General features: G+C 32.2%; 1 protein-coding gene across 3 annotated transcripts in view; it reads right to left on the bottom strand.

Moving 5' to 3' along the window:
- Window positions 1-8,424: 8,424 nt before the first annotated feature.
- Window positions 8,425-21,397, bottom strand: part of LOC106111373 (zinc finger protein 710) — an 84,378-nt gene continuing 71,405 nt past the window's right edge. The window contains exons 7-11 of one of the 3 annotated variants that reach the window (XM_013293426.1): window positions 12,396-12,580; window positions 11,760-11,822; window positions 11,321-11,486; window positions 10,156-10,377; window positions 8,425-9,998 (exon numbers count right to left, since the gene is read on the bottom strand). In XM_013293426.1, coding sequence (XP_013148880.1) covers window positions 9,034-9,998; window positions 10,156-10,377; window positions 11,321-11,486; window positions 11,760-11,822; window positions 12,396-12,580 — 1,601 coding nt within the window. In that variant the 3' untranslated portion in view covers window positions 8,425-9,033. The remainder of the gene's footprint in view (window positions 9,999-10,155; window positions 10,378-11,320; window positions 11,487-11,759; window positions 11,823-12,395; window positions 12,581-21,397) is intronic. The other 2 variants (XM_013293425.1, XM_013293427.1) reach the window with 2 other exon arrangements.

Here is a 21,397-nt window from a genome sequence, read left to right as displayed (position 1 = left end):
CAATTCTACAGTGCACAAAATCAATATAAGTTTGTCTTAAATTAAGTGGCAAGAAAGAAAAATGTTAAGGACTAAAATTTCATCGTAAATATAAAAAGTTATACTCTGTCAAATTGTGACTGTTTTATGCTTATAATCAGTTAAGTAATACATTTTAATTTATACAAATTTAATATTTAAACATTATTTTCTTAAGATAAAGCGGTAAAATAAAATCTTTATACATAAGAAAATAAAGTCAGCGCCCTTTTAAGACTTCCCGCCAATTACACATTAACCAAAGCACCGTTATTCTTGTTAATAGATTTTTAACCTTACTATGTATGAAATAAAGTAGATTATCGTATGTCGATCGTCAATGGGGTTGGGTTTTTTCTAGCGTTAATTAGCGTGGAGATTTTAATAGTCGATGGCAATACGCTTATTTGTTAGAAAACCATCGAGCGTGTATGTCTGGGCGTGGAAAAAACCCAGACATCGTCAAGCTTGGTTTATTAAAAAAAATAATTTTTAATTTCAAATTTTTACTCAAAAAATGAGGGTTAAAATAAAATTAAGGAAGATTAAAATTTATCTTAGGGTCCTCCTCCACCATCCTTTACATTATTTATGTTTTGTGCAAACTTTTAGTCATGGAAAAATAATACTGTCCACAAAAAAATATTTTCAATGAATTTATTTTGCGGTATTTGTCGTCTATTAAAAATATCTAAAACGTAATCAATCTCTTAACGTCATTTAACCGTGACTTTGTAAATAGCAAAATAAATCTTAACTCAAAAACAGTCGCGAGCTACAGAAAAAATATAAACACATCAACACACAAACAGCAAAAACCGCACGCATATTCGCTAAATTCGATTCAGTGCAAAATTGATTCGAATTTCAAAAAAACACCAAGAAAATAATAAAACAAAAAAACGACAATGTGTAGCGCCCCTGGTTGTGAAAAAGCGGTAACGTGGAATGAAAATTACATGCGGCCTATGTGAAAAAGCGCGGGAAAAAATTGTAGTTAACGTATTCTTAGTGATAAGAGCTACACGCGAACGTCGCATCTTACCCGGCAAGTGTAGAGACGGCTTTTAAAAAATGTGTTTTATTTTTCATTACGAAAATGCATGATAAAGCAAACTAGGTAATGTTGCTTTGATACTCATCACTATTAATTTAATAGTATTCTGAACTTAAGAAAAAATAATTAGCAAACTAGAAGTTTGTTTCAATTTAAGTGAAGGAATCCTTCGCATGTCCTCGCTCGTGGAGGCAAGAGCGGATTATATGCATAAAACTCGAACCGATTACATTAAAATTTACTCTCGAAGTTAAAGTTAGTAAAACTTACAGAGTTAAACTTCGGCTCCGTTATAAGTATTAAGGTCATTCCTATAATATGTATAGATGCGTTTCAACCCATATTCGTCACTTCCTGTAGTATAGTTGCACGGAAGATAGAATGAAACGCCCAATCACTGTAACAGCTGGTTTATTACTGGCATACAAAATCATTTTACCATTGGGCCTGTTAGATTCTTTCGGTTGTAAGCAGATCAGTCCAACGACATAGACCTAAGATTGATTGTAAATTTCCAATTAAAGAAAAAATTAAACGAAACTGAAATTATTTTTTGAATTTTAAATGTAATTGTTATATAAATAATGTAATTGTTATACAATTGTTATGGATTTATGACTCAGTTAGTTTAATATAAGTAAATAGTATGTTTTAAAATTGATGTACAATCCTATTCCATGTTTAATTAGCCCACGACGGCATCGGGCTTCTAAGCGCAACGCACGTATCGGCGTTTTAATTTTTTTATTTTATTCGCCAAGCTATTTATTTTAAATCATATTAATTATCGCGCTTAGCGTACGCTCCGCAACGAGTGTGCCGGCCTCTAATTGTTAAGTCTTTACCTTATAAAGCACGGGTATTGAACGGAAAACTATTTTGACCGCTCTATACATACCTACTTAGTTGATAACCTCTTGTAATTTTAGTTGTGTTACCACTAACATATTTTTAGATTAATTTTATAGACACTTTATTAATTATTTAACAATAGTAGTGCCCGCTTTAACATCATCGCTTGAATGGGCCAGCTCGCCCGGTGTAATACCACGACCACGCAGAAGACAGGCGTCAAGTGGAAGCAATTCCGCGTTTTGTCTGATGAGTGTGGTGCCGGAGGCCTTATTTCCTTTCTACACTTTTCTTTTAAGGAAATAATGGATAGGATAGAAAGTGGATTTAACGGTGGAGACGCACAGCAAGGGAAAATATCCTCTATTTGTGGGTCTCCACCTCCGTCAATTAAGGGTAGGCAACGCGTCTGCAATTGCGGATGCCTATGATGGGCATATCGCTTCTGACAGATTTAGGTGGCCGCTTGCTTGTTTGCCAACTTCTGGTATATAAAAAAAGTAAGTGAACTTTTATTTATATTCATATTTACTATTTTATTAATTAACAGAATAATTATTATTCCAGAAATGCGTTTTTAATTACTGTATTTTCTAGTGCACGGGCTAGGTACATAACTCTTGAGCGCCATCTATGATTTAGCTTTATAATCGCATGGCTCGTAAGTGTTTTTGTCACATCGTGGTAATCCATGAAATCTATTCTCGTCTGACTACATGATAACTGTCACTATAAAAATATGATAATCGGATAAATCAACACTTTTTTTTATACGGTTTCTTCTTTTTACAAAACATTGCCTTGGTTGTCAAAGCGCCATCTATTATTAGTATCCACGAATACAGATTTCCTCGTATTAGGTTAGTGTATAGTTTTATTACTAGATGGCTCTTTTTCTATCGAGTCCAACAAATAAGTGTGTTAAAATAAAATATGTTTAGATGGCGCTTTTTCTATATTACTCCATTATGTTTTACTTTTTTGTTGTACTTGGTGTTTCTGTAGCCTTTTTATAAAATCTGTAGCCTTTTTGTAGAATTTTTAAGCATATGAACATTACTTTATGCCCTGTAAAATATTTCAAAATAAATAAAATTTACTTCAAAGCAAGTTTTGTTAATATTGATTTCTGGTCATCATGTCTGGAAAAGTAATATTTTTATAGGATATTGTTAAAATTAATTATTCATAAATCTAAAATATATAAATTAATTTATGTGCATTTGTCATTCTATTCGCCGCTAGATGGCAGTAACAGAGGATTATTTGTTAAAAGAAAAAATTAAAACTTTTATTGCGTCTTCCGGCCAATTTTGTGTAGTGATTTTTAATAATGGGTTACGTTTTTTTCTTAAGTTTTTAGCCGAGCAGCACTTTATCAACACGTACACATAAATTTTTATTTATCAAATAAGTTGTGTTATAAATTTTGATACACTTTTACAATTTAAACTCCGGGTGGTAAAAAAACACGGTTTTTAAATCATCCTTTTTTATTTTTTAAAATAATTATAGCTAACCGTTTCGGCAATAATAGTTACTATTCTCATTTTAATGACACAATAAGCATTTCCCGTTGTTAAAAATAAAACCATAGTTTATAAAAAAAACTAAATGTTGTTAATCTTTTGTTCGATAAACAGTAGATATTAAAAAATATTGCTTAAAATAATTCAACGCTAAAACTTAACTATTAATTACATAGCATTTCATACGATTTGACTACGCATCGAGTACAAAAAAAAATAACTTTTATATAAAAAATATAATATTCAATAAACACAGTACAGCATAACACTGAAATAATTAGTAAAAATAAAACATGGCATCAATTTATTTCTAATTATTAATTAAATCAATTAAACTTATAATTGGGTAAATAACTCTATACAAAAATACATTCTAAAAAAACAAGAACATTGAACTGTCGTGTTTCTGTTATATCTAGTTATTTAATTCCAAAACATATTTACGTTCACCTTATAGCGAGGGCTGCCGGAATGTACGTTAGGATTTTCATAGTAATTTCTATGAATACAAGTGCAATTCAGAGATTTCTTTTGATTTTACTTGAATTTATTTTATTCTTTTTGTTTAGTTTGTACGAAGTTTCTTCAACAAACCCTGTCCAATTTTTTTGTAACTGAGAAATATAAATTTGATATTTTTAGTGTTTTTTACTAAACATATCGTAGCTTCCGAAAACCCTCGCACTTACATTGATTAGGTAGTAACAGATCACAGCTCAAGCTGTCCTCAACCTTATTGCATCGCCATAAAAGCTATTTTAGAACAAATATGACAGCTTGAGCCATCTCCCTGTGTATTATTAATATCACGTCACATCCCTAAAATTATTTACATTTTTTCTTTTATTTATTTTTTACATAATATTTGCCAAACATCAATTTTGACTTCTACCTAATCATATTTTATTCTAGTGTCTAAAACGAATTTTACAATTTCTTTACGCCGAAATATATTACTTAATTTTGAATTTATTTTACACTAAATCGTTTCCAATTTAATTTACATTTTCAAGTGTTCGTTATTACAAATTTTGGTTTTTTATTCAGAAAATAATTCACGACACTATCACAAGAATAAGAAAATTTACAAAAGTAAATAAAGACTAGAATACAATGATTCGAAAAGTTGAATTACATTGTGTACAAAATTGCGAAAATAATTACACAAAATTGATTATCTAAACAGTGTAAATTTGTGTAAAATCCAAAAAATGTACACAAGATTGAAGAAATTGATTTGGATAATGATTTTGAAAATAAATGAACATAATTTTTTGTTACAACGACAATTGCTCTATGTGACATTATAGAGGCTAGGCATACAATAACATAGACGAAAAATAAATGCACCGCTGGCCAATTTTAAAGTAACAATGTTACATTTTTTATTAATTTCTTCGCCGAGACAGTTTCATATGTCAATTTTGTTATTCAAAAAGTTTGTGGTTAGCATTTTCGAAATTACAAAAAAAGTGTTTTCATCTAAAAATGGTTGTGACACATCATCGGGACAGAAGTATCCCTACACAAAAACACCGATATAAACCCCACTATCTATGACATTTAAGTAAGTACACGGATTTTTTTTTGTATTTATGTTTTTTTATTTCGTTGTTCACTACTTACGTAACATAGACTAAGCAATCGTTCAGAGCATTATCTATACTTAGTCTATGTTATACGGACCTATTTATAAAAACAAACATTCAAAGTTTTTTGTTTGTTTTATAAAAGAGTCCCCGTATTACATTACATTAATTATGCTAACTTACAATATAAGATACATGTAATAACTACTATGTGAGATAAATTGAAAACCTGGCTATCCTGACTACCTTATAATTACGAATAAACTTGTATATTTGACTAATATTTAATAAAACAAGCCCAATATAAACAACAAAAACGACAAAGCTTTAAAAAGAAAACATTAACAGTCAATTAGGATGCTTAATTTAAATCAACAGCAAGTTATTTGATTAAAAACTTAACAATTTTACTGTAAAATTTTTACACAAAATTGTAAAATGTCAAATATGTGTAAAACATTGTTTACCCGTTGGTGTAATAATGTAATGTGTAAAAATTTTGCAGTAATTAATGAAATAAAGAATGTAATGTAATCGCAAATGTATTGCGAAAGTATTTATCTGAGAAACTTATAACTTTTTGAGGATAATGTATTTAAAGTGTAGTTATTTGATCTTTATTACACAAGTTATAAATTTCTCATTTGATTTTTTTCCCACTTTTTTGTTAGTAGGAGTAACAATACAAAACAATTTGTCGAAAAACACCATCTGTCAATTTCAAGTAAAGAAAAAATAGACAAAAAACTTTTAAAACTTCAATAATTTAGACAAGATATAACTTTGGGTTAACAAAAAATATTTTTTATTTTTTTTTAAATTTCAATGTCTAGTTAGTTCCTGTTTTTAGTATTACTAACTAAATGTTTGAGTCGTGAATTGTTTGAAAATGTTTTGGTTTTTTTGTTCAGTAATGATTGACATAGTTTGAATGTCATTTAAACAAATGTTTTCTTTGCGATAGGTGTTTTTCGATAACGTAACTAGTTAAAACAATGATCAATTATCAAATTTAAATTGTAAATTGCCAATCAAAGAATAATATTACAGTATGTGTCACAACCATTCGACAATGGAAACAAGCCAACAGCGCATTGTGGTGAAATGGGCGGAGTCGGTAACATCCGCCTGGGAAATTTTGTTCTCAACAAAATCCAGTACTATTGATACTAAAATGTGAACTCAAGGAAAACTTTTACTATTAAAAAACAGTAAAAAGTCTCCCCAAATTCACACATAAGCGATGCTGTTATCGCCCAATTATTATTAGTTAGGCTTTATCGTATTAAATGTACACAGCTTATCTAAGAAATTTTTGTTATCATAAAATAAATGTAGAAAAAATTTTTCGATTTTTCTTTAACGTTAAAAAATTTAACTGTCGAAAACTTAAACATAACCTCTGACAACTTTCAGACACGATCTGTTATTTTTTATTAACTATTCCTTTTCGATGATCACAGAAAAACAATTACGTCCACATATCCGCGCGACGGGCCTGTACATTCGGTTTCCTAAATAATTTTGTTTAAATTCAAAAAATCTTATAGCAAAATTTCCGTCCTGTCGAAAATAGTATTTAATTTTTTTTAATTTTTTTTACAAATATTTTTAAAACTAGATTTTTACGCCGCGAAAATATGTAGAAGTGATGTCATGAACACTTTCTTGGAAACGTAACTTTTGCTCTAAATATCTAATGTTAGGATTCATGATCCGTGCTTTTTTTTACTTTTGTACAACTCGAAATCAGACGAGTCTAGTTCCCTAACACGATGTTATATTAATTATAACTTTAAAAATACCAAACGTCCATAAAATTTTCCTTCTACTATGACCTAAAGTTAAAACAATACCATTTATACAATATTCATAGGAACTTCTTTTGTTGTTATATTAAATTTATTTATATATTAAATTTATCAGGAGATTTTTACATAAATAGCAATCATTTGTGTTTTATTGCGGGCGATAACAAAACATTATCTGTTTACTCGCCATTTCAATTTTTGTCAGTCGAATTTTTATTGGTTTTGCGTATAATAAATCTGATATATATATTCACGTTTCCTAGAAAAATGAATCTTCATCGGGTAATCCTTCGCGTCAACAACTGGCCGTTTCATTCCAAATCATAAGAAAAATTCGCCGAAAAGTTTTGTATTTCAAAAATAAATTACGATAACTTGAAAAAAAAATCATCAATTAAAACTCCCTTCCATAACCGAAAGACGTAAATAATAAAGATCTTTTTGGGCTATTGCATTGTGATTTTTTTCCTACTTACATTGATATCCCTTAACAAAGCTGCTCGATACCGGGAATGGGTTTCGATACATTACTGTGACAAGGATACCAATATTAATTCAAGAATGAAATAATTATATACGTTAAATCAGCTTACTTATTACCTTACCTATTTTACGATTATACGTATTACAAATAACGTGTATAAAATTGTATAAAAACGATATTATACACGCTAATTGTCACTTATTTATAATACATGATGATAATATTAAAAGAATTAATATTCGGCAACACTTGACATTCTTACTGGGAAAAATTGCAAAATTGTATACCGTTTTGCTAAATCGTACACCATTTTGCAAAATTGTACACCATTTTGGAAAATAGTACACCATTTTGGAAAATTGTACACCGCATTGCAATTTCGTTGTACACATTTTGCAATTCTTGTGAACTACGGAACTATTGTAAAGGCAACATTTAAAGTTTGCTTTAAATGTTTAAAAGCGAAATGCTTTAAATGATCATTTTATTGATCAATCGGGCTATTGTAGATTTTACTTTGATTTGTAAAGTGAAAAATAAATATTTGGGCTATTGTAACTTTCTGGTGATGGAAAGAATGTCCCGTGTTAACTGTACTCCATTCAAATGTTTGTCGAATTACCAAATTATTTTCGACTGACGTCATTGATTACGTCACGATTGTTGAATCGATAATCGATTCAAAAATCAATCATCATTGTTGTAGGTTTTTTTATCAATTAATAGTAAAGTTTTACACACAAATGTAACGGCAGTCTTCTGATAAAATAAAAACTTTAATATATTCATTTTACAACTGTAAATAATTGATTTCTTGAAAATATTGTTAAATTAATATATGTTAATAACAAAAGCTTTAATAATATGCCTAAGTTATGTACACATTTAGTACTAATATGGCATTTATTTTAAAATAATATAAATTAAAATGTAAAGGCGTATCCCGAAAAGTAGATAAAAATAATTTTGAATTTAATAAAAATAGAATATTTGTGCGTTCTAAATTTGACTAGCATAAGACGTGTTATTGCATGAAAAAATAATAGTAAAAACAATTTTAAATATAATAAAAATATCTATGGAAACTAAGTATTGCAAAGAATTCTCGAAATGCGAGAGAAATGTGCTAAATAAACAGTTTGGCACATCCAAAAGTTTGTACTAAGCTAAGAAATACATAGCTCTATTGTAAAGCTATTTAAAATAAATATATTTCAATAATAAACACTCAATAATAACCAAAACGAGTAAATCGAAGATTGCACTGAATTTGTTTGTCTCAGGTCTCTCTCTAATTCTAATTACTTGTTCGGGCGAGTTTCTTGTTCCGATATTGTTCATTCGACTATAATTTTAAACATTTTTTTTATATACATGTACACAATAATGTCCCTGACTATACGTTTCTCTATTTACAACAGTTATTCCTATCTAAAATACTAATAGACAAACATTGTATAATTTCCGAACGACTCATAAAACGAAATGCTGTACCTTTTGAATTTCCGTAACTGAACTGTTGTAAAAAAAACGTTAAGCGATTACCAATCTGAGGCGATTTCGCTTCGCACCGAAAAAAATTAAATTTGTCATCCGAAAATATAGCTTATTTACTTTTGGTTTGTATACTAAACTGGTTTATTTTAGTTTAACGCTGAAACGAAATTGCGTCGGATTAGTAATAGCTGAATTTTCATGGCTGAGGGTTTTGCTGGAGGTGGACCGCTTGTTGCGCGGCTTGCTGCGCCGCCTGCGCCTGCGCCATTTGCAGCGAGGAATGCTGCATGTGTTGGGCGGCTTGCACTTGTGCTTGTGCTTGTGCTTGCGCTTGCGCTTGCGCTTGTGCTTGTGCCTGCGCTTGGGCTTGTGCAGCATGTTGAGCGGCCACAGCTTGCTGAGCAGCTTGTTGTGCCGCTTGCTGGGCAGCCTGCTGAGCGACTTGCTGCGGGGATGGTATGTTAAACCCAAGCATTCTCGGATCGTGCAATCGCAGTGCTTGTTCCAATCTTTGTTCTTGAGCCATTCTAAACGCTTCCACCAGCTCTGGCGATAGCTGACCACTGGCGTCGTTAGTCGGCGTTGGAAAACCTCCGTTGTGTCTGAGTGGACTTGGGGGCTCGGTGTTGTGAGCTGCGGCGGCTTGGGACACTGCTAATCTGAGAGCTTCCGCTTGACTTCTGAGCAACGCTTCAGCCTGTTGCATGCGAAGTGTCGCCTCGCTGGGTGCCGGTGTCTCTGGTGGCGGTTCTCTTGCTAATTGCTGTCTCATCGCCGATACTAAGTTAGCAGCGGCCACTTGAACCGCATTCGCTCCTTCTCCAGGCTGCGCCATCATGTTGGCGGCGGCGGCCGCTATGGCCGCTACTCTTTCGTCACCGTACGCTTGCCCGTTGTTCGATCTGAGCAAGTCTGAGAGTTTGTTTACTGTGGCTCCGGCTTCTGAGCCGGCGGAGGAAGAAAGTCGTCCGTTAGACGAGGAGTCGGAGTGTGTGGGAGAGGGCGGGGCAAGGTTGAGCAGGCCGGAGCCGCCGGCGGAGGCGGACACGGCGGCCAGGATGTCCCGCTCCCTGCGCTCGGCCGCCGCTCGCGACAACACGTATTGGGCGGCGAATTGATGTTTAGGTTCCATTCTCATGTGTTCCATATGGGAAAGTAGTCCTGCAAAATATTGGAAATAATTTAATATCAAATTAAAATGGAAAGGCTTTGTAAATGCAATAGTGTCAACAAAACTAACATTTATAGTTGCTAAAAAATCGAAATGTCTTTCGTTCTTTATAGTGTATGTGCTGCTAAAACAAATCTTTATATTTACCATTTTCATGTGTAAAGACGGCCTGGCAGACAGAACACGGCCACATTCGTAGGCTGCTTGTGAGCTGGGTCTCGGGGTGACAGGCGAGGTGCTTTCTCAGGGAACCTTCGTTCACGTAATGCTTTCCGCAGACGGGGCATGGATGGTTCGCAGTCCGCCGCTTCGCTATATAAGGATCAATTGGTTTAGCTTGCGCTGGGTATGGTGAAGTGGCGGGTGGACCTACCATTTTCACCAGGAATGGGTAGGTTAGTGGGTTAAAGGGGGGAGGGAAAGAAAAAAAACCTCAGGTTAGTCATGTTAGCGAATGATCTAACGACTTAAGACTAACTAAAACTAACAAGTAAATTATTACTTTTATTGGAGGAGGACAATAAAATATAATGGGCGATATTTTAGCTGCTATCGAAACGATGACTAGTTCCGTAGGAAAATTTCTGTCAGCAAAAACTTGTTTTGATTGCTAATGGGGAAATCATAACGAAAACAAATCGATCGTAACAATTACGCCGACGATGCCATATAGTTCTAGAAACGTCGAAAACATTAACTTAAATATAAACAAAACATGTTATGATAATAAAGTTTGAACGCCATCCGAGGAATCTGTCGTTGGTTGCGAGAAATGTTTGCAAAACACTCTACCCCACTAATGCTGGAACAATACGACGCTCCCTCGAATGGTTTCTTAGCTTATTAGATAAACTTAAAACTATAAGGTTTGTGGAAACGATACTTTTGTTTTTACAGTTGATTTTGTAAAAACCAACACCCCTGATGGCTTTGCGCCAGCTGGAAGCTTTTATCTTTTACAATGTAAAATAATTCTTTGGAAGTACAACAAATGTTTCTGTCGCTACAACATTTTAAGTGCTAAAACTTCCAGTGACGCGGCTTACGGACTAATAAATCTCTCTTGTTTAGAATGCGATATAAAACGGACAATTCTATTTTATTTAAGTACTTTTTCATTTTAATTTGACGCCTTAAACAAAAGAGATTACCTTATAAATAATATTAAATCTAAGAAACATCAACGACCAAGACACGAAAAGAAACGTGATCTATTCGAAATAGATGAAGTTCCTGTTTGCAATTCGTTCCTTGCAATTGCCAACTATCCCAACGGGATTGTATAAATGTATCCGAACGTCTGGACACTTACTCGCAACGCCGGACGCGTTGGGGTCCTTGTGAGTGTTCTTCATATGTTCAACGAGTGCTTCGCCCCCGAATACGACTTTGTGACAAATCGGACAAGGGGTGGCGGTGGCGCCCCCTATCATCAGCGCCGCGTGTTGCTGCAAAACACCAAGGTGCAGCTGAAGCTCCTGTTCAGCACCCGGTGGCGATGCGGATAGGCGAAAGATTAGCATACATTCATAATAAACACAAAATATAGAAATAAACAACAATAAGATAATTTTGAAAACAAAATTTGCCAAAGGGGAAGAAAACATAATTGACGTTCGTGATTGGAAACTGATGTTAAATTTGGCTGTAGCGAAAAATCGTTATTTTGAAAAATTAATTTATGTAATCGATGTGTATATTTAAGCTTAAAAAATCAAAATTTAGATCAGTTAATATTAAATATAACATACATTAGATATAGCCGCCGTGGTTCCGGCTAGCATTGTCTTCGATTTTCGTATTTCGCTCAGCTCCTAATCATAGCATAATGAATTACAAACATTTAAAGAAATAATAATAATAATCGAATGCCAAACACGGAAATAATCAAAACTGATTCAATTAACGAGATCGAAATAAAAATTTTAATAAAATTTCATAATGCTATGGTAATTTTATGTTAATTTGTTTACACTAATGCAATACGAGTAGTTTCGTGTCACTTTCTCAAAGAAACTTGTCGCAATTTAGACCAGTCTTCGGACTTTTTATAAAATGTCAATATCAAAATATTATAAATATCTAAAGTGTTAGGTAGTTTTTATGTATCCAAACGAATTTCAAAGACACCTTATTGCTATGCCTCTTTATTTAAAAATATTGTCATATCTAATTGCTTTAAACATAACATATAATTTAAGATCTAGCGAAGTATGAAGAAACACATCATAGTTTTAATATTGTTATAATGTACAAAAATTTTCAAATGGATTCAAGATTCAACTGCACAATATTTTGATGAAATTTGATATTCAGCTTTTCTTGCTATATTTGTTCTCCAATGGTATGAATGTTGATGATTTTTTTCAATATATTTTGATACTAACCTTGGCTGTATGGGTGCGTAGACTGCTTTCTGTGGCAAATCCCTTGCCGCAAATATTACAATGGAAGGGTCGATTTTTCGCACGTTCTACTTGGGCGTCATGATTTCGTAAGTGCTGTTGTAGATTTGATAGTTGTATGAACGCACGCCCACAGTCCGGTAGATGGCATTTGTATGGTCGTTCTCCTGGAAATATTAATTGAGATGGTAAGGTCATTAGCATACATCGTTTTGGGTCTAGATTTTTGAGTTATATTTAACAGACAACTTGACTCAGTTTTCGTTTAACTTGTATTGGATTACATCCTTTTTAAAGTCACAAAGTATATAAAGTCATAGATTAAAGAGATTCTCAAATGACATGTTATAAATGCGAAAGTTTAGATGGATGGATGCTTGTTAGAGTATATAGTCTAAACGGTTGAACTGATTTGGATAAAATTTGGGACAGATGTAGAGCATTGTCTGGAAGAACACATAGGCTACTTGCTTATGTTTTTTTTTTTTTAATTCCGCGGAGTTGCGAGCGAAACCTAGTTTATAGTAATATTATAAAGAGGAAAGATTTGTATTTTTGTATGTATTGAAATATGGTCCGATTTCAAAATTTCTTTCACCATTAAAAAGCTACAATATCGTTGAGTAACATAGGCCACATTTTTAAATTTCACGTGGACGAATTCGCGAGCAACAACTAGTATAATACATAATTTCATCATATACGTGTATAACGTATAACGCGAGAAGTGTATTTAAGATGCCAAATTTTTAAACACACGCATATTCTTTAGTTGAAAGAACGTTCCAGAAACCTCATAACCGATATATGAGTGCCAAACCGAATTCCCGACCTATCACAACACGAAAGAAAGCGATGACCGGACTATAACATTTTAAAAATAAAACCATAATAAAGTGAACGCATACTTTTAGCCTGTACTGCAAGCAAATGCATAGGTCAATGCACCTACGCACACAAACGACACAAACCAACGTATAACAGATATGTGTATATCTGTTCTGCATAGTTTGCGCGTGTCTGTGTGTGTTTGTTTGTGTGAGAAGAATGCGTATATACGCGTGCGTTTGTAAGGAAAGATATTGTTGAATTATTTCCTAGATTAGGGTTACCATTTAGGAAGTATTTTCAAATGGATATCCTAATGTAACTTTGTAAATGTATTCAATATTCTACGGAAAAGTTTGTTTATTTAAAAGACATAATAATATATTTAGATTGTTTATTATAATTGTTAAAGTGTGATTTCGTTTTTTATCATTATTCATGATTTTAAATTTAGGTGTTCCGAGTAAATATTCATTTATTTGAATATAGTGAATAGTGATTGAATTAAATTAAAAATGCATGACCTGCTTGTTTATGGATTTTTGTTTTTAAATATTAAAAATAACTTTTATATAATTCGGGATCGTTTGCAATTTTAATGATTTTGCAAGACTATATGGTTCGTTTTGGCAACTTTTTTGCAATGATTTGCTTTTGTTTTTAAATTTTCGAATAACAATTTTACCAACTATTCTTAAACATTTACAATTAAATCCAATTATTAAGACATAAAACATGACTTTACTAAGAATCGTTAATTGGTGACTAAGCGTATCCTTTAGAGCTTAAATATAAGAAAGCGACACTTAGGGACTGTTTAAAGAGCTTTCAAATGTTTTACTATCATTACAACGATATTTCTTACTAATTTTAAATGCGAATTTTTAAATGGATGGATGTTTATTGAAAAGTATCTCCATAACAGTCCAATAGAACTTCGATGAAATTTCCTTTATACAGAAAATAACCTGAAATAACACAGACATTTATATATACTTTCTTAAATAAACGTGGGCGATAATTCTTAAGCAAATTTTCACATTTTTAATTGTAAATTTAAATGTTGAATTTAGTTTTAATTCAACAATTATAAATAATAAACTTATTAAAAAAAAACAATTTAATCGGAAGGTTTGAGACGGTTAACATTATTCAAATATTCAAGTAACCATCTAAAGAATGAAATGCAAATGGCGACCCTATCTGAATACGGGGATAGATATATTACGATCGCCATTGACATGGCGAATCGCATAGAAATATTGCCATCCACGTCGGGTATAGCTAATCGGCCACTAACGGTACACTCATATTTATTGATACTAAATATCGTATGGCTTTTATTGGGCCAGTTGGCTAAAAGTACGGGTGTACTATTTATTATGTGTACTATTATTAATAAACTGTTGGGGTTTTTATCGAAAAATTAAAAAGAATTGGTTTAACTGAAACACTTTCTCTTATTTGACAGTGTTTTTTTTTTCAAAATCGTATGAGATTTAAAAAAATGCGTAAGAAAAATTCTAATTGGAAAAGTTTTGACCAAGAAAAATAATATTTAAATTAAATAAATAAATAAACAGTTAGATCTATATTTTAAGTTAATTATTCTTGTTTTTCTTACTTTTGTTTTATTAGTTTATTTAATAATGTTTAAGTTAATAAAAAAAACTTACAAGATTATCATAGTTTTAATGTTCGATTAAATTATTAAAATTCTTAATTAAAATGTAATAAGTTTTTATAGGTTTAAAAAAATCGATAAGCACATTATCTGTAAGATCCAACTGGACACCAGATTAAATCTTACCCATAGAAAATATTTCTTCCGGGTTCACCGTTCCTTATACTATTGTGGCCAGACAACCATTTTTCAACCTATACAACCTACGCGCTAAGTCGACCATTATAAAACGAGCCGTTGCTTTTAGCGCAATACCTCTCTTGGCTCGAGAATTGAGTAACAAGAGGGGGACGGGGCGGCCCAAAGTGAATTGGACGCTGTTGTATGGCTATTTTTGTTATTTCTCTATGAATAAATGTAAGGAAGGGAAAGGCGTTTGCCTTAGCACAGTTCGAACGATGTTCAACGGCTAAAGGATGCTATCTGAGCGGATTCTGAGAACATTTATCGTGTGTTAATTTGCATGTTATTTTGTACTGAAATTATACATTTTAATTTGTAATTATTTTTTACTACACTAAATATTAATTATTATCCTACTATTGCTTGCTAGGAATCACATAAACAGCAATACAAAAAGCTATACACGGAATTTTATGAAAGTATAGATTTTAAAAAAATAATCGAACCTAGAAGTAGGTTTAGTTTAAAAAAATATATAAACTATTATTTTAATGTTGAAAAGTCAGTATCAATTTTTATATCTGTATCAAATCTGGGAAATAAAAAAATATTGACACTGGCACATTTCTCCCAACATTTAAAAACAAACAAGCTGTATCTATCGAAAACTAGGTTCAGTTACAAAAGCCCCGTGCTCGTTGCTTGGCCTACGCATTTGATTTACATACAAAAGTACTTCCCAGCTATCCCGGCTTTTGACTGCGCGTAGGTCTTGTGCATTCTTGAATCGTTCAAACCCGATTTCGCTTACAGATTAAAAAAATAATACACATTTTGCGAATTTTACGGCACTAGCATTTTTTTTTAATAAATAAGAAATAAAGACAATGATGACAATTTCTGGAATGTTTCTTAAACTTAATTTTCAATACATTTACAACACTAGAGTTACGTAAATTTATTAAATACGGAATATTTTTGTTTAATATAAAAACTGGCCAGTTACAAAGGAAACTCTAATAGAAAATAAAAAGTCGAAAGAAAGATAACGAAAGTACAGTTCAATTTAAACAAGTGCACAAAAAAAAGCGATAAAAAAATAAAAACGTATATCGAATATAAAAATGCAATATCTACGACGCAGTATTGCGATGTCGAATTTAAAACAACGATCCGACGGAGCGCGCATGTTGCGAATTTATTTTTGAATTTAGAACGCAGACTTACGCCATTTTGACTTGTTATACGGATATTTACCGCATGTTTTCTCAGTTAATGACGCGTTTGATTCATTTTAACTAACGAATTTAATAAAGTTAAAAAAGATAACATCATGTTACAATAAATACAATAGATATATTCTACGTTGTTAAAAGTTTAAAAATAAAATTATTTTACACTTGCATTGTCTGATACAATATTTTTAGTTTCTTTGCACAATGAATAAAGAGGTTTTAGTTTATTTTAAAAGTGTACTCGAAAAATGCAAAGATCTTTTTACTGGAATATTCTAAATCTAGTTTCGCGTGAATAGTGTTTTAAATGTTTTAAAAGAAGTCTGAGTAAAAGTAAATTAAGATTGTTGTTATTTTAGTCATTGTTGGATAGTCTGTATTCTCACGTATGCCAGCATAACCTTAAAATTGCAAACACATAACTTGTATAACATAATTATATGTATGCTTGTAGAAATGTTTTCACCGTAATGGTCGATTTATATTGAGGTTCACAAATACATAACATTAATTTTGAATTAATCATACCAATCGGAAATTTAAATTATTGGACATGAATTTGCGTGCACACATGGTAAGTGCATCTCCCCTCGCCCACCCATCCCCTGCTTCCCCACCGACCTCGCCGGGGGTGATGGGGTGGCATACAGGGGTGGGGTTGAGGTCACGCATTCCCTCCCAACTATTCCCCCTCGCCCCCAACTATTTTGGGGTGGTCAGTGGGCATGAAAAAAATATAATAGTATTCCACCTGCATCGGGGCGGGTGAAATTTGTCGGTATTGACGTTTTCGTAAATGTACGCATATTCTGGCGGCCATTTTGTTAAATTTAATAAATCGCCCGTTTAAAATGGCGTCCCGCGAAGTATTAAATTTCCAATGCATTTTGTATTTTCCTATCTGAGTTAAATAAAACAAAAAGTTGTAGGATCCAGTTAAAAGAGTAAAGAAATCTTCGTAAGAAATGTTACTTTAAATCTGCCCCCGCGTCCCGAACAAACTTTTACCCGGTGTTCTTTATTTCTTTCTCAAGTGCTTTTTTTTAATTTCCATTGCGGCGCTATCTCAGGAATGCTTCAGTGGTCAAATAAAAACTTAAGAGTTTTCAACGACTATGGAAGAAATGGAGTATTTCAGTTGTTATTGTTTGTATAAAAATTATAAAAAAATGTTGAATACCTAACCACACCTTATCTACGTTTATTTAAACAGTTACAATACGTACCGTAACATGAAAAAATCGATAGTTGATTGTTGTACTGTTTAAAAATCATAAAGATAGTGAGATAACATTAATGATACTTAGGGCCTGTCCCACCACTGGCTGATAGAGGCTCATATAGCATAAAATGACGTCACTGTCAGATAAGGGAACGAAATCACATATCTCCATCGTATATTTTATCGTTAGGACCGGCCCTTAATTGACCATTCTAAATTATAAGTATTTATAAGCGCATAAAACTCATTTGTTTTTTAAGTCCAAAATGTGTACAAGGTTTGTTTAGGTCAATAGACCAAAGTCAGAACTAAGGTATCAGTTAATTTAGATTTCATTAGATTTTACTAGTAAATAATAAAAAAATAGATGTTCCCTATTCACTATAGATGTCTTTATGTAAATTAATATAGGAAAGTACTTCGTTTCAACTCTTAACGTTATATAAAATCTGTGTTTATTAAAAGTTAAAATACAAGTCTACTCTATTGTATCTTTTGTTCTAAGAATTATAAAAGAAAGATAGGTAGACAACTCCTGAAAAGGGTACAAGATTTCGAGTGGAGAAGTAAAAATATTCAACGAGCGGGCGTAATGGTAGCAAGGAAAAGTAAAAAAAAAAACACTCGTTCTCTGCTCGAGAAAAATGCAAGAAGAACAAAACTATAGTTGGCAAGTTTTCCCGAAGTTCGTGGCAAGCGTCTGGGTGGTAGGGTTGCCGCTAACGACTTACCGCTTAGTTCTGCACTCTTATCTCAGTTGTTAAAGATTTTTTTTACAACGTCTCGTGTTTACGTAAAACGAGAAGCATTTTATTACAATACTAATTTCTTTTTAATAGATGCATTCGCTATAGTTTAAATAATTACAAACATGGAAATGTTAGCTTGCTTCATGTTGCAACGGTACATGTATTCTTACTTTACAGCTAAAACGTAATGATGCTTTCGAAATTTATTTGTAATTCCTTACTCTACCTATCCCGTTTAGATTAGGTGATTTAGTGTCAGTGAAATGCCTTCTACGTATTATTCTCCGAGATGCTGTGAATGAAAATAGGAAATCCATTTGTAATATATTAAGGTTTAAAGACTCAAAGTTTTTCCAATTGACAACCCTAAGTAGACTAAGATCGTGTGAACAGTAGGAGGTTGGCGAAGGCATCAGTCCCGGCCCGACGATTATTTTTATTCATTCCAACTTCGCTGCAGTTTTAAATTCGACAAAAAGAATAATCTCGAATCTATTTTAATGAAACATTCATAAACGCTTCGTTTTAAACTTTTCGTTTTCAGCATGATTTTTGATAGGATTTTAACATTTTAAAGATTCAAACGACCAGAATATTCGATTTCATTTTATGTTAACGATGAATTTTTATATAGTTAGTTCAATTAGATTGGAGTGAAGGCTAACTCAGCTCTAAGTGTAATACCGATCCTAAAGTAAATGTACATTTGAAAATTATGTAACGAAAACTTTCGCTAACTGAGTTAGCCTAAGTCTGTTTAGATATTTGAAACCGACATAGGAGTTACATCACAAAATATAATTTAGACTTGGGAAGAAATCATGAAGTTGTTTCTAAAAATACTAGGATAATTACCTTTTTTCCAACATTTTTTTATTAACTTTTTAAATGAAATAAAATACACTTATAATCTTCGTTATAATAATAGTGGACTAAAATATTAATTGTCACAATAGACCCTCCGTGTTATAAAAAAAACAACAGGTAATCAAAGGGTAGAAGCTTATGTCATTTTTAATACTTTATGAAAAGGCAAGAACAGAGGGGTCGATTTAAAATAGTACAAGTATAAATAAGTTTTAAATCGTTCTAGCTAAATGCATCAGACACGCACGGAAAAGTTTCTAATGATGAAACGGGTAAAAACAATATTCGAAGTTAACTCGATTGAATTAATTATACAAAATCATGACACCTCAGTGTGATGACGTCATTATACTTCTTCCAAAGATTTAAAAATATCCTAAGCGCTACAACAGTGAGGACAGTTGCAATTCAATCTCTCCGTTAAAGAGTTTATAGACGCGTTGAAAGATAGAATACAAATAAAATTCTACTTATCTAATAATACTGATATTTTATTAATAATAATTGTCGCTGTTAATAATAATTAAAAATGCTACAACGCAACATGATAGGGTTGTGACCTATGACGGTTTAAACAAAGCGATGCATTCCGTTGGACAATGACCCCCGAAAAAAAATGGCCTGCAGCTGCCCTTAGTCCATAATGGGCATTTGTTAGCCAATACGCAGAAAATAATAGTACCCATGTATTATTATGCTAATGACAACCCTACGGTTTTATTGTTTCGCAGGTATAAGGTGGGATATCTTCCGGGATTCTTTTTATGCCAACCCTATGTTTGTGAAGTCATTTTGACGTTACGGTTTTTATTTTTGACCGATGCATGTGATTAATGCTGATAGATGGAGCAACAATTTTTATTTTTATATTATTTGATTTGAACCCTGATCATGACCGAAGTTTCAACCACTAAGCTTGGACTCCTTATATAAATCTCAGATGTAATTATCGTCTAAAAATTCCGTCCAATTAAAATGCACCACCTTCTCATCCCGGCTAACGCGTCGATTGTTCGAAAATTGAATTTTAATCACCAATTCTTTACTCACAATGGCCGCTGCCTTATGGTGAATGCCAAAAAATTGGGGGGCTGAAAATGTAGAAAATTACTTTCGTTCGGAAATGGGTTCGATTCTTGAGATCTCGGAGTGAAAGGAGCGAACGCGGAGAGCAATTATCTCGAGTATCCTTTGAGTTTAAATTAAGTGAAAAAACTTTGGCGGGATTTTTTTTTTTGATATCCGATTTTTAAAAGAGCAAAGGTTAATTGACAATCGGTAATTACCATAGACAATCGACCGTTCATCAACAAATAAAAGTGTAAAAAAATTACCTAAGTTTTAAAATTTATTTTATCTGTAATATGAATAGCGTGCTCAAGGTAATAATCTCACGTAACCGAACCCAAACGCATAGATACATAATAATATATATATATTTTTACTGAAACAACCAGTTTGTGCGGTACGGTACGGGACCGTTAGTCTGCATCTGGCACCCACTGATGCAACTTCTGATGTCTATAATAGTATAATAGAGCTAGTTATCTATGCATCTAGCGAGAAATCGCTTAACGCCGCATTGCGTTTTTTTTGTATGTTATATAGCAGAACGATGAATAGAATATGAATATTTACTTTATTGAATAATAAGTATATTATATTTAAAGTTTAGTTTGACAATAAATAAGCTAAGAATAGGATTGTTGTAGCCAATTTGCAGTTAAGTAGTTCAAAACTAACTGACCAATTACGTCAATAAATTATGTTTATAAATTATCTTTGTAAGTTATTTGAACTCTATCAAAATAATTGTGAAACTACAAAAAAAAAACAACGAAAAAAAGCTTTTGAAATGAGACAATGAAAAACACTTTTATGGACGTTTTTTATGAAACAAAAGAATTCCAAATCTTTCAAACAATTGATAATGGCTGAACACATTATGTCCTTTGTCTTTAAAAGAAAGACGTAATTAAATTAAAAAAAAAGTAAAAGCAACACGCAACGACGTTTTTGTTGCTAATAAAAGAAATGTCTTAGAATAAAGGAGAGCGGCTGATTAAGTAGCAAGTTGGAATTTGAATAAATTAAAGAAAGGGAGACAAAAACGTCATATTGGTAGCGGTTTCGTTTTTAAAGTTAATAACTAAGTGACATAGGGACAACAAAATCGACCAAATTAAGAAGTTCATTTTATTTTTACAGAATAAATGATTACAAAATTATGTCTGTGTTACTTTTTGTTTAGGATATAATAAAAATAAAAGGAATTT

The sequence above is a fragment of the Papilio polytes genome, unplaced genomic scaffold (assembly GCF_000836215.1).
Source record: "Papilio polytes unplaced genomic scaffold, Ppol_1.0 DF824169.1, whole genome shotgun sequence".
Lineage (NCBI taxonomy): Eukaryota > Metazoa > Arthropoda > Insecta > Lepidoptera > Papilionidae > Papilio > Papilio polytes.
The sequence above is the reverse complement of the archived record's forward strand: the minus strand, read 5'-3'. Positions and strand labels throughout refer to the sequence as shown.